Here is a 17,558-nt window from a genome sequence, read left to right on the forward strand (position 1 = left end):
ATCTCTCCAACACAACCGTGACGACCGCTGATGGTGACCATGTGATGCAGTTGAAAGTTATTAAGTGGAGCTTTAGGTTGGGAGGTATTAAACAAAGGGGACATTTCCTGGTCTATATCCACATTCTGAGGCTCTACTGGAATATCTTTGCATGATTTGCAATTTAAAAACACTTTATTTATCTTACACTGGCTCTTTATGTAACCCTGCAGGCCATTTTAGCTCCTGTCTCTTTAAGGCCCCCTCCTGCTGTTCTGATTGGCTCTTGGAAGCTTCCCCTCGACAGACTTCTGGACTTTATAAACATCTTTACTTTACAAACATCTATTGTCACATATTTTCACTATGTTTATGGTTCTTTTCTTGACAAACTTCACTCAAACATGTACAAATGTGTTTATCTGTACATGTTTGAGCCTTAATCTAATCTGAAATGTACATGTGGACAACACAAGCAACCCATCGAACCTTAGCAACAACCTTAGTAAGGAGGTGAATTTGCAAACAGAGCATTCAGAGCAAACGTGGCTTTTGATTTTTAGGGAGCATTTTTATATTACATACGTTCACCTCAAGTTTTGGACCTTTTTGACCATGTTTAACATAGATAATAGACATAAAATTCATAACAGTAGATATGTCCTCTTCATATTCAGTCACATGCACCAGTTGTCTGTTATGTGTAAGGACTTGTGCTCTGTTTTTTCCATGATGAGTCTTTAATATTCTCATCATACTTTGCAGCACTTTCTAATTTTCTGTCTAAAGTTGACCTAAATTAACTTTTAGTCTTGGTGTGGCATTTGTATATTTTCTCAAAATGTAACAGTATCCTTATGTTGCTTGAAGGATCAGCACAGATATGCAGCACAGACAAACCGCACATTATTAGAGAGGAAGCATTCCTCAGATGGTTGGTGGATCTGGCAACCTGCACGTCTCTTTGGCTCGTCTGCGTGTGTGTGTGTGTGTGTGTGTGTGTGTGTGTGTGTGTGTGTGTGTGTGGCGTTGGCAGCACTACACACACTCCAATGTCACGGTCTTCTTCAACATCTGTCCTCTTGAAGAATGGCCCGCCAGGCTTCCACACAGAGGATCTCCAGGCACGTTGCTCTCAAACTGGTTGCTTTCATCTTGGAAAATGCCTGTAATGTCCTGATTTATGATGTGCATTAGTCTTCATGAAGAAGAAAACCTGCTATAACGGTCACGTTTTATTCCTAGCATCATTAGCGAGGCTGTGAGTAGTGCAGCATAAAATGATATGACCCTAGGGTTGCCTTTAAGAACCATTTTTCTGGTGTTGACCTTTTAATTCACCACTGCTAATTTTTCATTTTTTAACCGGGACACACAAAAAAAAGCATGACATTCACATATGCACAGTAACATTTGAACACACGCACACACACATACACACACACACACACACACAAATGGAGATACATTAAAAGATTTTGATCTATCTTTAAACCTGCAGTGCTGAACTATTACATTTAAATGAACGTCCTTTACATTCAACCTCCGAACAACTTCACGCAATGTTGATTAAGTCTATCAGCACCCGATAAATCACTCTGTATTTCACAATATACTCAGTTTTGAAATGTGGTGTCAGGTTTGACATTCCCACACTGGCCACATGAATGCTTACTGCACATGCTCTATGAGGCAGAGCGAACTTAAATGGGGATAAAATGATCTAATTGTGCAGCTCTTCTACACTTTCCAAATGTTATTAGACTTAATGGATCAAATTCTGTTCGTAAAAATGAATCACTTTGCGGGGGCTGTGTGACATTTCAAACCATTTATCCACTGTTTTACAGCTGCAAGAACAACGATGGAGTAGGCATGTGCACGCAAGCATGTGTCGACAGTGTTTTTGTATTTACCCTCACTGACAGAAAGGGGAGAGAAAAGTCCCGGACTCATCTGGTTTATTATTGAAATGTGTTCCTATGTGCTGCAGACATGGCCGGATCTACCATTGGGCCAATCTGGGCAAATTCCCAGGGGTCCTTGAGTTTTTCTCTCTTGGCTTGACCCATCCTCTTTATGTTGATAATTCTCTGTCAGAAACACAGTATGTCCAAAACAAAATAAATGCGAGTTAAAAGATGACTTACATGGTTTCCACCAACAGCAGCGTTATCCAATCAGAATAAAATAAAGGTTATTGGGGGACATGAGTTTCAGTGCCCAGGCAGGGGCCCCTGGGAGTGACAATGCAGCCTTGGCTGTAGACCTTCATTATTGCCCCAAACTAAACTGACATGTGTCTTCACCCTGAAAGAAGTGGTTTCAGTAGTTTGTTTAGAAACGGTCCCAAAGAGTAATAACAATGATAACATTGTAACTCTCAGGAGAGCATGACTCTGCCCGGAAATTCTCAGAAATTATTAATCTTTTGAGCCCTTCCTAAACAGACAAAAGTAGTCATGAAGGACACAAAGGAACATGTCACCCATTGCAACAGTTTCTGGACATCATTGGGGGTCATAGGCACAGAAGAGTATATCAGACTTTGGATACACACACACACACACACACACACACACACAGTACAGTTCATTATTGATTTGGCTCTTGGCATTTGGCTCAGAGAATTTCTTTTTTGACATTATAGAAAAACCTGTAACCTTATCCTTTAAGTTTTCCTTCATGTTTGTTTTTTAAAAGTGCAGCCAGTATTTCAAGCTGCCATGTGGATATTCAGCCACAGACCCCCGCCATCATTTAGCTGGTTATCCCCGCCCACAGCGAGCGCTCAAACCGGCCATTGGATCAGCACTGCGCCGCTCCACCCACTGGAGGAGTTTATAACTTCACTGTAAAAGTCCCACTGTCTGTCTGAGTTCATCCACTGGAGGAGAGCAAAGACAGTGCATCTGGACTCAAAGTCTGCTCTGTGGAGATGTGGTGAACTAGAGAGACCTTTTTCTGTCTACGAATGAAGCTGTAAAATCATCCACAGAGTCAAAATGTGGAAACCCGCCGGAGTGTCAAAAAGCACCTCCAACAGCTCAGCAGCGGGACCCCGAGCCGCAGCCGCTGCCGCCGTCACCTGTCTGCTTGTGGCCGGGATGTTGGTCGTCACTGTCGGACACCCGGAGGAGCCTCCAGCTGCAAGGGCGAGCGGTAAAGTTTTCTCGGCGTATTTTAAGAAGCTGACCCGGGAGAGGAGAGCGATGAGCGGACCCCCGCGGAGAAGCTCCCCGCCCGGTCCTGTTGAACATCTTACCCCGGGTGATCTGTTCATAGCGGTGAAAACCACCGGGAGGTACCACCGACAGAGGCTGGAGCTCCTGATGGATACATGGATCTCCAGAAACATGCAACAGGTGAGTCAAGGAATATAAACACACCTGATATCTGGAACAAGTTGAGTTTCTGCATGAAAATCAGGCACAATATGCAATTAGAGCCATATGTGATTTATGGAAGAACGAGGTGCATTAATTAATTTGAAGCTATAAGAAACCAGAGATGGTTATACTAATGCATGCTTTAATCTTGACTCTTAATACATGTCCAAATGCTTTATGACTTTTATAATAGGTTATGTTATTGTGTGCCACACTACAGGTGATACATACTAGAAATGACTTTGAACTCACTCACACTTTATTTTACCTGTTGGTCATCCTTTCTCCTGACTGTCAGCTCTCTATCAAACATGCACACACCAGTTGAGATCCTGTTAATGTGATTTATCAGCTGGATAATAAACAGTTTATCAGTAGTAGGCTATTCATCATACACATGTCTTGTTGCCAAAGTCAGATCCAACATAAAGGGAAGTAATTAAAATCAAGATTATTTATATTTATTAGTGTCATCCAGACCAGACCTACACCCTGTTTCCTTCCTCTCCTGCTGCCATTGCAAGTTATAAACCCTGTGAAATGTGACTGGGTCCGCTGGCTCTTTGATCCAGCCTGCCAGTGCATTGTGAACCAGAGATAGAGGCCTTTGTAATGCATGAGTGGGAGATCTAAAGCCCAACAGGCCGACCACTCTGCTGCTAATGTGTTGACCTAATCCAAGCAAAGGGACATGAGGAGGAAGGACTACAGGGCTCATCAGGGAGTCTCAATGAGATGCAGATTTGTTTCAAGGCTGCCAATACAAGAGAACAATTGTTCACTTGTAGTTCAGACTGTCAGTAACATGCAGGGACCTAGTCTGGATCATAAAACCTGATTCAAACATCATAAAACCAAGACGTCATGGGTTTGAATAGAGGAAGTGGAGAAAAGTTTAATGTCAAAGTTCTCTGTAGTGCTCTGTTTTAAGTGGAGAGTTTTTAAAAAAAGCATTTATTCAAGTACAGTTTTAATGTGCTGCATTTAATAATGAACTAGAATTAGGTTACATCTGTGCTTATTAGGGCTGCAACTTCACATCATACAACAGATTTCTGTCATAACAACTATAGTCCAAGGTGAAGTGTTCAGTGGTCTCACTTTGTCTGAACAACAGTACAAACCCCAAAGATAATCAGTTTACTATCAGATATGACAGACAAAAGCAGAATATATTTACATTTGAGAAGCTTAAAACCAGCATGTTGTTAGCCAAATAGCTGAAAACCATTATTGTAATCAATTAATTGACTAATGGCTACAGCCATTTACAGTCTATTTAGAAGTGACTTTGAGGCTAAAGCTTTTATTAGAGCTGTAAAATGTCAGTAATTATTGAATGATGTCTGTTCCCATAGCTTAAGGTAACATCTTCAGCAGTCCAAAACCAAAAGATGTGCAGTTTAGCATCATGTATGAGAGAGAAATGCATCCAGTCCTCTCATTTGAGAAGCTGTGACTGGAAAATATTTGGTCTCTTCAGTAAAAGGAGTTAAAAGTATCTTCCACCTGGATCAAGTACAATATTAAAATGCTTCCTAACCCTTAAGGCTCAATCTAAACCATAAAAGGGTCCATGCTTTAGTCTGAGACTTTTACAGTGTACAAGTACAGTCACATGTAATCTCTCATATTTCTGTTTTTAATCAGCGTTTTAGTATATTTTTTTATGCTACTTGAGTAATTCTTAAGACTTCCTCTTCCACCACTGATCATGTTAGAAACTGCCTTTACAAGTCCAGGATTAGACCAGCAGTCGTGTGATCCGAAAGAGTTACAACACGACTCCTGGGTTTGACGTGGAGATGTCGGGAGGAGCTGCAGTCACACAGCCTCACAGATAAACTTTTGAGATCAAATGGAATTAATGGGGAAGCTTTTAGCTCTGAATCACAATGAGTCAAGGATGAATCTGCTGCTATAAAACACATGGGACTGCGGCAAACTGCACCCAGCGGCTTCAAAAGCTCCCTAATCGAATGCAGACGTTAGTGTGGAATCGTACGGCGGTCGTTCTGATTTCCATTTAACCTCTCTGTGTTTAGAGGGGCTCGTTCACGCCTCGTCTCAGTCTGTTGACATGTAAATAAAACTCATGTTGGGGAGATCAGTTGGTGCGTACATGTCTGACGAATTCCTGCTTCTGCTCTCACGGTCAGGTATGTGTAACTCTACCTGTTTCCCAGACACACCTTTATACTTAAAGACTGCTGAGTAATGGGAAATACAGCAGCATGCACTTACACACACACATACACACACACACACACACATACTCAAAGCCACATGCACACACAGTGTTACCTTCTCAAACACACAAATACCCTGGGAACTCACCGGTTTTCTCATGGGAAGTTTAAAATGTGTCTGATCGCAACAGTAAACACACACACACGCACCACTTTCTCCTCTGCCTCAGTGGTGGTTGTTGTTGTTGCCACTGTTTCCTGTGCTATAAAGCTCAACTCCTGGCGAACCACCGACCCACAACCCCCCCTCCACCCCACCCTCCCTTAAAACTTCCCTCTCACCCCCCCACGAAAAACGCACCCTCCCCCAAGCTTTCCCAGTGTGACTCAAGCATACGCTGCTATCAGACACTCACACAGACACAGAAGCTGACTGCTCTCGAGGGGCTTAAGGAGTTCAGAGGAAAAAAAAAGACTTGACAAAAACTCACAGCTGGCTGGACTCTCTCCCTTTTTTTTTCAGTCTCTCTGTCTTGCTACTTGACCACGGGCAGTGATGTGATCATACAGTGTTTGGACCAAAGATTTATTATTGAATTTGTACTGCATGGCAGGCGGGTTAGAAAGTGGAAGCCTTGTGAGAGTGGTGCTTCCTCTGAGGCAGACAGACTGTATTTATTTTGTTGTTGCTGTTTTCTGTCTGTATTACAGGGCATTGGATTTGAAATTAAACAATGATCTTCAAGTACTGACTCTCACCTTTCAGTTTGATGCATTGCTCCAATTATAGGAGACAGAGAGTAATTAGTTTGTTAAGCTTTTATTTAGTCAGGAAGCCTCATTGAGATCAAAATCTATTCCACAAGTGAGACATGAGAAGAAAATGAATCACAAGAAGACGCGTCATTATCATAAGGCAGCTGCACACACACAGACACACACACACACGCACACACTAATTAACACTGTCATCAACATTATAAGGAATACCTTCAAGAGGAAGATTACAGTCCTTCAAAAGTAATGAGTGTCTTTAGCTTAAGTTTGTTTTGCAGTTCATTCTCTCAGTATTGAGGTGCATTGCACTGGAAACCAGTCTCACCCAGTTCCCTGTGATCTGGTGTCATACATGTGTCATCGATTAATCTGTTGAAAGATGAAAGATGATGATCACTGTTTCCCAAAGCCCAAGATGCAACCTAAAGTGTTGACTTGAAAATATTCACATTGATTGATCGACTAAACGTTGCAGTTTGTTGCACTTTGAACTCAAATAAGGATGTTAAATATCAGTACTTTAGATGGCCTGAAGTAATTGGACAAGTTAACATAAACTTGAATGAATCCTTTGAAACCGACTCTGAAAATGTCAGAAAATAGTCAAAAATGCCTGTTATACTTTCCCACAGCCTGGCATGTTTTGTCCGACCAACAGTCCAAAACCAAAAGACATTCAATTTAACTTCACAGAACATAAAGAAAACCATAAAATCCTAACAGTCAATTTGATTTGGAACTAGCAAAGTTTGGCATTTTGTTTAAAAAAAAAAAAAAAGGCTAAAACGTTTATTTGATGTTCAAAATGATTTTTATTTTTGGTCTCTCAATGGTTTGGATAGATTGCCATGACATTAGGTCCGTATGTTCATGTTTCCATGAGGATGTCATCATTTTAATTTTCATCTAGCACCACAATCAGGTCTAAATTTCAACTTGTCAATACTGTGGTCGTTTAGTTAATTAGCAAATATCTGCATGCTAACAGGCTGAATTAAAATGGTCAACATGGTAAACATTATACCTGCTGAACATCATCATCTTGGCATTGCTGTTATGAGTAGCATAGCATGCTGAAGTTAGCATTTAGCTCAAATCACCACTATGACTGAGTGCAGCCTCACTGAGCTGCTAGCATGGCTGTTGGCCTGCAAATTGTTCAGCTTGGTATCTACAAGACAGCTTCTCAGATGGATTGAGGTCATGTGACATTGATAGACAAGAATGTAGGACTGTTTAGCCATAGAAACTCTTTAGATACCTTGTCTATACTGCAAGTTTAGTATTATTGTGCTGAAGGACTACAAGCACTTCAATTCTCACGCGGCGTAGATGTAAACAGCTTCAAGGTGTAGCTGGGAATCAGCAGTTTCACTTTGTCTTCATTGTTTCATTTCAAATCTTTTGTCCTGGAATACACAGCAGACTATTTACAGACTGCACTCTGTGTGCACCCACAGTGTGTGTTTACTTCCTGTGGAAAGTTGAGGGGTCTGCCCGGCTTCCTGAGTGTGCAGCGACCCTCAACCCCGTCATTCGTCACACAAACGCCCATATAGACACACACACTACAGGGTTGCTGCCAGCTGCTCTGCTGCTGATAGACAAGTGGCTTACCTTTTTATCCTGGCCTTCGTCCAGTATCAGCACTGCCTGCTGCTGTTGTGTTGTTTGGTGTCAGCGTGTGTGAGACCAAGGAAACACATGGAGCTTCACCTGATGCTATCATCCGTGAACCGTGACGGCGGCGCGGCGCAGGCTTCTGTGATTGTGTGTGCTTTTGTTTCCATGCTGGTCAGTAAAAGGTGCTGGAATAACATCACCCCTGTGTGTGTGTGTGTGTGTGCTTTTTTTCTCCACAGACGTATGTGTTTACTGATGGAGAGGACGAAAAGATGAGGAAGAGGATGGGTGAGTTGCACACACACACACACACACACACACACGCACACACATAGAGCAGTTTCGCTGAGTTGCTGGCATGTTATCTGCAGCCTAAGTGGCAGGAAAGCAGGAACCAGGCTGCTGACTGGGCAATACTGGGTTTCCATGAAGTGCAGGAAGTCAGTCCAGTTTAATCAGCAGGCCTTTTCCTCATCTTACTCATGGAATTGTTTTACTTTCAATGAGGTATTCTTTTCACTATCAGACACATTGTGCAGAAAAATGTGCAATCAAGACATTTATTAGGTTGTTTTCAAGCAGTCGTTTCAAACAGCTGCCTCTAAAGCTAATATTTGGTCAAAGTTGCCTCATTAAATGCACATCTTCCCCTCCTTTTTCCCTGAGTCATGCTTTGTTGCTGATTTCTGTTTCTTATTATCAGGAGATCATCTGATCAACACCAACTGTTCAGCGGCACACAATCGTCAGGCTCTCTCCTGTAAAATGGCTGTGGAATACGACACTTTTGTAAACTCTGGCAAAAAGTAAGATATGGTGGACACATGCCACGCAAATACAATCATAAATGCACAGAAAGAGCTGTTCGTTAACAGCCTACGTCATGTGTTGCAGGTGGTTCTGTCACGTTGACGATGACAACTACGTGAACGTCGGCTCCCTCCTGAAACTCTTGTCTCAGTTCAGTCACGCGCAAGATGTTTACATCGGCCGGCCCAGCCTCGAGAGACCGATAGAGGCCACAGAGAGGCTCGGCACCGCTGAAATGGTAAACTTGATGATCCACCTCACAACTGAACACCTTCCACTCATGTAGCGATGGATGCATACGTCTTTAACGGCTTTGACGACGGTTGTGTCATTCATGCTGTCGGTACGTGTGTTTGTGTGCAGAAGCAGGTGCGTTTCTGGTTCGCCACAGGAGGAGCGGGCTTCTGTCTGAGCCGTGGTCTCGCTCTCAAGATGAAACCCTGGGCCAGGTAGATCCTCACTTTAAGAAAAATATGAGGTTGTTGTTGTTGTTGTTGTTTTTTTACAGCTTTATCATCACATCTCCTCTTCTGCTCTGTGTTTCAAGTGAAGGCACTTTCATGGCGACCGCTGAACACATCCGTCTCCCTGACGACTGCACGGTTGGTTACATCGTCGAAGCGCTGCTCGGTGTGAGCCTCATCCGCTCGGCGTTGTTCCACTCTCACCTGGAGAACCTGGGACTGGTGTCAGACGTACGCAACCAGGTAGACAAACACAAACTGACACAAACATGACGGACATAACAACGCAGCAATTATGATGTCAGCCACTATGAACATTAAAACTCTCTAATGTTTTGTTTTTTTTAATCAGGTGACTCTGAGCTATGGCACTGTGGACAACAGCAGAAACACAGTCAACCTGAAAGGACCATTTTCTATAACTGAAGATCCTACGAGGTAAAAATGTAATCAGTGTGTATCAGTGCATGGCAGTGTGTAGAATGGAGTCATTTTGTTTCTGCAACAAAAAGAACAGAAAGAACATCCAAAAGTAAAACATCCGGTATAAACTAAAATGATATGATGACTTCAAAGAGCAGAAAATTGAATAAACAAAGACAGAAATGGACTTTGCAGCAGCTGTCGGTGAAGTTTTTAGTATATTTATTGTCCCAACTTAGAGCCTCTCAACACCAGCACAGAAAACATTACAACATCTGGTGTCCTTGTTTATTTTCAACTGTGGTTTACAGACTAAACAAAGATTTTAAACAGATTTTCTATAAATATCTCAATAATATCATTTTCTGTTAATTCTTGTGACCACAATAATCATGTAGTAAAAGTTTGACATCGTGACAGGCCTAGTCCAAACTCTATATTTAAATCTTCCAAACATTAAGAACAATCTAATTTTTTAATATGCTTATTTATTTTGCCCCATTCACTCCTTTTCTTCTGGTCTAATGGCGGTTATTTCTTCGTCAATAGACAGTGTGTGTGTGTGTGTGTGTGTGTGTGTGTGTGTGGAGCAAAGGCAGGCGACGGCAGGCCTGTGGAGGGGTGGTGGGATAACAAAAGAAAAAGAAAATATCTCTTCAAACAATCAGCAACACATACAGTGTATTGTATTTTTATATAGTTCTGTCACAGTCTTCTACAGCTGCAGGACACGCTTTAGTTTTAAAACGTGTGTATTACAATTGGTCTTTATGTAAGTTCTTCAGGTCGTGTATGTTTTACTACTATGACAAGTTTCCTGGCTTTGTTCATTGTGTGTGTATGAATGTGAGCACACGACTAATTGTATTCACAGTCTTATTTCGAAATCCCCAGTTGGCGGCTTCCAGGCATTGTGACGCTCATTTCCCTCTCCTTCTCAGGTTCAGGTCTGTGCATTGTCTGTTGTACCCAGACACTCCTTGGTGCCCGAACCCCCGGCGACTTTAACACCCATCCAGAGACACAGATGGAAGGAGGGAGGGACTGAGAGAGGAGAGCAAGTAAATGTCTGACTGAAAACTTGATTTTCTTTGTTGGAAGAAGAAGAAATCATTGAAGAGTCCCACTGCTGCTCTCCTCTGACTCCCCAGCGTTGAAGGATCTCTGAAACATTTGGATGTTTTCTCCAGTCTGACTTTTATAAAGGAATACTATTTTATTTGTTTGACACCCAACCCCTGACCCCACGAACTGTTGCTGGGGTGTCAGAAGGCCACAAAACCACAACAAAGGAAGACTGAAAAAAGTCCAAATACTTGGATGTGTGAAAAATGGAGAAACTACTTTGCTCCTTTGAGATCATGTGGAGCAAGAACATTTAAATGTTAGCCTTAGGGTGTTACTTAAATCAAAAGGGTTTAAAGGATCAGTTCGCTTAACCAGAAGTGACTTTCAGATGGCTGGAAAACATCAGAACTAGAGGGGCCTGTGTCCAATAATTTCCAAATCTTTCTGAAACCAACAAATATTCACACCCACTTCTCTTTCCAGCTCTGCTTTTTGTTCATTCTTAACACAATGAATGCTTCCCAGGAGAGACAGTCTGAAAAGTGTGCACCATTATCCACATTTTCAAACGATTATTGTGTCTCGTCCTTCCTCTACGATGCCACCCTGACTCTGAGAGTGGTTGTTCAGAACAGCTGTAAACACTTTTGCCTTCTTATATGGTCAGGCGATGTGTCTTATGAACTGAACTGAATTTTTGAGCTTAATCCGGGCCCGTTATCCTCTGCGGAGTGGCCATTTTAGGACATTTTGGCTATAAATTTAGATCTGAGCCTGTCAGACCTGCCTCATCTTTCTTCCATCTCAACAAGCTCAGCATCCATCAGTTTCAGTTCTCATTTCTTAGATCCGGTTCAGCTGTCAGTGAGGCTTAACGTTAGCATGTAATGTTGAGGCATAAATGATAATACTGGTTTATTATCATTATCTTGTTTCTTACTTTCATATTTTTTGGCCATGAGTTAAGATAACACACTACACCAACATCTGACAATGCAAGAAACACAAGATAATTAAACAGGTTGGGAATAAGCCAACATGAAATGTCTTAAATTATCCCTCACCGGACAGGAAGACTGTTGCATAAAACTGCAGTAAGCATGTTGGCCAAATCTAAAGCAGGAAGTCATCTGTAAACAAGTGGAAACCTACTGTTCGCCTTTGTTTTTTAAGTAAGTGCAGCTAATTTGGGAGTTTGTTTAAAATCTGTATGATCATTTGAGTGTTTCAGTGACTTCCTCCTAAATAATGTCTCTTTAGTGATGTTTGCATTCCCAGATCATAGCAATGAACTTGGTGAGCGTAGTGTTATTATTAAAGAGCCAATGCTATGATGGCCAAAGCTATGAAAATAAGACCCAAGTAATAATCAACCAGAATTACCCTTAATTAAGCTTTTTTTTCCTATTTTTTTAACCAGAGGCCCTAGATGAAGATAGATATCCTCACACATTCCCTCTCTTCCCTCTCCACTTCTTTAGCTGTGAAAGATCATTTATCTGAATGTACATGAATATTTGATCTGGTTTACTGTCGCTGCGCCACTTTAGGAAAGCAGAACAAAAGGATCATGCAGGACTCAGATGAAAATAATCCAGACTCCACATCTGAAGTATTATCTTCCCTCTGAAGTTTATTATCCTGACTGACTGAGCGCTTTTGTTTGTGCTGTTTCGCAATTCATCATACGATAATAAGGAATAGTTTTGGAAATACTCTTGTTCGATACTATTGCTAAGGGTTAGATAATTAGATTGATGCCACTTTTGAATGTCTTTGTGATAAATGTGAAGGTTCAGCTAGCAGCGGCAAAGATTGGAAACGGCTAGCATAGCTCGTTCCAAAGTAACCCCTGTAAAACCACGAATTATAATTTTTACACTGGGTACAAATTAACCAAAAAGATATAAAGTGTTAATTAATAAGATCTAGAGGTACTTTAGAGGTTTGTGAATTTTGTTACTTTGGATAGCGTCTGGCTAGCTGTTTACCCTATTTCAAGTCTTTGTGCTAAGCTAACCAGCTGTTTGCTATATTTATCATACAGACATGACAGTGGAATCCATCTTCTCATCTAACTTTCTGTATGAAAAAATATCCCAAAATTTGAAACAGTCTCTTTTTAAATCTATCTATGGACAACAGACATCATATCCCAAACTCATCCAGTGAAGTCTCTATTACAAAAATACTACTTCATAAATGGTGGACATCATCTGTCTGTGTCCATTTAAATGTGTTGATTATAATTATGATTTTTTAATGATGTTAGACGGCTTTTAAAATGCGGGTCTAACAAAGATATCCCCTCTGAGGTTTTATTGAGAAATGACTCATGTTGAGTCGTCTTCTATTCTGTGCATTGAAAGCAACAACGGTGCGGCAATTTAATGAAAGTCATTAAGTTAAATTCTGTCCCTTTAAAAAAAAGAAAGAAAGAAAGAATGTATATGATGAACAGTTGCTTCTAAAGCAGACATGCTCTCTCCAGTATCTGGACTGTATGTAGAGATTATGGTTGAAGTTAATAAAAACAGTATTTGATCAAATATTTGGATGTGTGTGTGAGATTTTGTGTTGCGAGGAACACCGCTCTCACCTCTCACCTCTGACCTTGTTTATGAGCCGTTGGGTTCCTGTCCGCAGACCCCTCCTCTGCACCCGTAAGCCCACAGAATTCCACCACCCACACACACACACACTAAAACAACAGGAGTCCTCTTATCTGATCGAGCCATACACAAGGCCCTGGAGAGATAAAGGCAGAACCAAAAGATTAGCAAACTGTGTGTGTGTGTGTGTGTGTGTGTGTGTGTGTGTCATGGCCTCTCTCCCACTATGATCTCAGGCTGTGTGGACCATGGGGAGCACTTAAAATAAGCAGTTATCCAGCGGTGAATTAGTTAATCTATTCAAAATGCTACTGACAGCGACACCTGCTGGCTGCGTGTGTTACTCCAAAAAGTGAAAACAACAACAGTATATTGCAAGATTTAGACGTTTTCATCTGCTTTGAATAATAATTTGTATCTAATGTGATTTTTTCCCACAAAAACATTCAGATAGCTCATAAGAAGCCCCCAGAGTCTATAAATTCAAAAGTTCATTCTCAGTATATGAGCACCAGAGGCTTCATTTCCACATCACACTTGGCTCCAAATCTCTAATGATGACACAAATCATGTTTGTAGGTACTCAGATTTCAGAAACTTTCCTCCTTCAGCAGATAAATGTGAAAACTGCCGTCTAGTGTCAAACTCTGCACATACATCATTTTGCACAGTGAAGCTCAAACATTAAACTAACATTAAAGTCCCCCTCCACATTTTTCTGCTTGTCCTGAGACATTAATTTCAATTTTATATAATATCAAACTTTATTTAGGAATCACTTTTCAAAACAGAGTTACAAAGTGATTCATGTGTGAAAACCATAGACTGTATAAAAGAAAGTGAAAACCAAAATAAAACAATTCAATGGAATAACATTAATTAAAATACTATTGAAAGCCAGTAAAGTGTAGAGAACTGATAAAATACCCAAATTAAATAGAACAGATGGAAAAATACCGAACGTATTAAAAGTAAAACAAACAATGATGGTGATGGGTGTTCAACAAATGTCTTTCAAACCTTTTATAAATGAGTCATAAATCATTGCTATGTTTGGCCGACTATGAACACAGCAGGAGAGATGATGGAAACAAATCCTGGACTCTATTGTTCAATCATAGCAAAGTTTGATATTTTATACTATAAAAATACACTCAAATTTCACATAAAATAAACCAAAAGATCAAGTTTGATTTCTTTATTTCAATTCGTCTTTTTTTCTTTATACTTTCAACAATAAACTGTCAAATCATTCCTCTAATTACAGCTCACATGTTGTTCAGCCACCTGACCTCTTTTTTTTTTCCCTAATTTGTTTCAAAAGTAGGTTATCGTCACTATAAATAGCATGACAGGCATGATTACCTCGGGGAAAAGCTTTGTTTGCTGACTCATGGACTCAGAAACCCTGCTAACAATCTCAAGAGTTTCTGTGGCTGAACATCTTTTTTTTATTGAGCTCATTTTCTCTCCAGACAGCTGCTGTCAAGGAGGCATGTTTGAGTCACATACAATTTTGTCTCCACTGCCTTTAAACCACACGAAGGGCGCGGTACATCATTAACAGATGATGTGGTTTTGACAGCTGTATCAAAGATTACATTAAACATATTATTACACTAATATGTTGCAAATTTAGCTCTTGTGCAAAAGTGTGTGACTTTTCTTGCAGTTGTGAAAGCACTCCAGTCATAATACACGCTTTAGGCCAACATATCTGAAAGCAGGCAATATGATGTCAGTGCAAAAACTTAATATGACTGCACAGCTCCCAGACTTGAGGCGCCGCTCAGATTCACAAATGTACCATAAATGTCTTGTAATGTCGCAGATTTGGTGCTCCAGCTGTTGTCCACTTCTGTGTTGCTGGATGTCAAATGCTGTTGGCTAGATCATCAGAGTTACTACAACTGTTTCCCAACACCATGACTATGTGATTGTGGTCTAACAGAGGAAATATGAACATAATGTTGGCAGTAACTTGCAGCACCTTATTTATCACTGCACTGATCTTGATCAGACACAGTACTGCACAGATAGTCTGAACAAACATTCCTATCAGATTACAGAAGGTTGGATGCAGATCTCAGGTCTTGGATGATGCACCTGCACGGTACGGCCACTAGATGGTGATAATAAACGCTTGACGTGTGCAGCCCAGTGAGGCTTGAAGGGATAATGTGAAGTCCCTGTGTCATATCTATTACTACTGTTATTACTCTAATGATTATTACTATTGTAATTATTATTGATATTAATATCAATATGATTGGCATTACATTATATGCTTTGTGGTATTTATTTTGTGTGGGTACTGTGGGTTTACAGGAATGATGTGTGGGTTGGTTGGTAATTGAGAGCCTTATGCATGCTGTATGTGATTGTGATTGTGTTGTTGTGTTGTAATATATGTTTTATGTTGGACCCCCTTGAAAACGAGATGGTTCATCTCAAGGGGCTATCCATTAATAAAATTTAATTTAATTAAAAAATTTAATTTAATATCTCCATTTCTGGAAGCTCAAACCGTATCGATTCACTGACTCACTGATTCACTGATTCACTACAGTATGTCTATGACAGTATTTCATAGAAGAAAACATGTTCTGATGCATATATAAAGAACATTCACAAACATGATTTCTTTCAGGTGTTCTCAATGTTTGTTACACTACAATTTAATATCTGTCTATGAACAAAGAATGTTAACTTAAATTAGATCCTGTTGGACTTTTTCTTTGTGTAATTAAATTTAATAGCTTTGAACAAGTTATTTCAACGTGTAACTCATACTGTGTTTGGCTGATTACCTTGATTTCTTCTACAAAGTTTGTTAAAGCTTCTGTAAATAAACTCTGAGTATGTATCAGAAATAATCTAAATGAAACCAACAAAATAGTCCATAAACAACATATTGAACGCATTCATCATTGTTTAACACTTTGGAAAAAAATCAGGCCATAATTAAAGATTAATGGAGGTATTTCATCATGAATCATCATGAATCAATCATTTTCATTCTGTATGATTGATCATGCATAGGTACTGAATGGCATTAAGTAAGGGATGACAGTTTGAGATAATAATCTCATCAATAATATAAATGATAGAAACTGAATGTGTTCAGTAGCTTTAAAACCTGCACATCAAACAAGATCCTGCAAAAGATTCACTTTTTGTTTTCAGTGCTCTGATCTTAGTTGTTGCAGACCAGATTCTGTTATTGTTTTTATAATCTATAAAGTGACGGTGCAGACACGCAGTATTAGTGTGTAACATTTGGATGCACTAAGCCCTGATAAGACGCTGCCACTTACGTCAAAGGAAGGATTAAGAAGAAAGAGACACCCTTCTGTTCATTCTTTTACACTATAAAAGAAGCCGCAGTCTTGATCAGTACGTTAAAGTTGCTTTAATTTCTTTTTTTTAAAACATTTATTCCAGGCTGAATTATATCATTACCACAGTTTTGACATGTACATCATTAATATTTTAGTTAAACCATCAGAAAATAAAAACAGCCATAGAAAACATTGGTTTTCTGTCACATCTGGGCAGAGGTGTATTTGAAGTCCTGTTATAACAGCACACATACATGCGAGCATTACTCACTCTTCTTTGTAAGTGTGACTCTTTTTCCAACGAGTCGCACTGCACCGGGATGGTTCAATCCCATAAAAGCGTCACACACACAGGAATTCAAATACACCTGTACGTCAGGTACGCAGACTACACTGGAATAGTTTTATTAAAACATTGCAAGACAGAGAGTCATTCACCATTAATAAGAGAGGAAAAACGCTGCTCTTGCCTTTATTCTCCTACAAAACAGCTAGCTATTATTTTATCTTTAAAGTTTGATTTTTACAAGACAGAGAAAAATTAAAAAAACATATGAAGTTGTGATATGAATAGTGTTGTAAGAGTTTAAAAACATTATGAAAGGCCATTAATCAGTGACTAGACCCACAGATCTTAACATTGTTTGCATCAATGGTGCAAAAAACACTGTAAAGTACAAGACCATAGGTAGCATTGTTACCATAACATGGGCATCTCTCTTTCTAATAAAATCACACATGTAAGATTGTCTCGCTAATTACGAGAAGTGGTCATTGATTAATCAAATATTAAAATGCTGTACAGGAATGGTGTTTGAGAGGCGTTTGAATGTTAGGGCTCTTGCTCGCTCGTCTAATGACTAGATCCCGAATTGCTCTGAAA

At 40.1% G+C, this 17,558-nt stretch overlaps 2 protein-coding genes across 3 annotated transcripts in view; one reads left to right on the forward strand and one right to left on the reverse strand.

Moving 5' to 3' along the window:
• Positions 1–2,984: 2,984 nt before the first annotated feature.
• LOC128365321 (beta-1,3-N-acetylglucosaminyltransferase lunatic fringe-like) lies at positions 2,985–11,503 on the forward strand. The gene is made up of 8 exons (XM_053326018.1): positions 2,985–3,344; positions 8,197–8,245; positions 8,661–8,763; positions 8,852–9,005; positions 9,131–9,216; positions 9,315–9,474; positions 9,584–9,669; positions 10,596–11,503. The coding sequence occupies exons 1-8, from the start codon at positions 2,985–2,987 to the stop codon at positions 10,660–10,662; spliced, it is 1,065 nt and encodes a 354-aa protein (XP_053181993.1). The 3' UTR covers positions 10,663–11,503.
• Positions 11,504–16,727: 5,224 nt separating this feature from the next.
• The window catches only part of LOC128370718 (protein tweety homolog 3-like), a 31,979-nt gene continuing 31,148 nt past the window's right edge, over positions 16,728–17,558 (reverse strand). For both annotated transcript variants that reach the window (XM_053330985.1, XM_053330986.1), the window contains exon 15: positions 16,728–17,558. This exon is cut by the window's right edge and continues 2,576 nt beyond it. The gene's annotated coding sequence lies outside the window, so the exon portion shown is untranslated.

This window comes from Scomber japonicus, chromosome 2, assembly GCF_027409825.1.
Source record: "Scomber japonicus isolate fScoJap1 chromosome 2, fScoJap1.pri, whole genome shotgun sequence".
NCBI classification, from domain to species: Eukaryota; Metazoa; Chordata; class Actinopteri; order Scombriformes; family Scombridae; genus Scomber; species Scomber japonicus.

What these genes read in the sequence shown, in the direction of transcription:
- LOC128365321 (XM_053326018.1), top strand. Translation starts at nt 2,985, where the DNA reads ATGTGGAAACCCGCCGGAGTGTCAAAAAGCACCTCCAACAGCTCAGCA. An exon ending in TTTGTAAACTCTGGCAAAAA is followed by an intron (nt 8,764 to 8,851) that starts GTAAGATATGGT and finishes CATGTGTTGCAG; the next exon opens with GTGGTTCTGTCACGTTGACG. An exon ending in TGTCAGACGTACGCAACCAG is followed by an intron (nt 9,475 to 9,583) that starts GTAGACAAACAC and finishes TTTTTTAATCAG; the next exon opens with GTGACTCTGAGCTATGGCAC.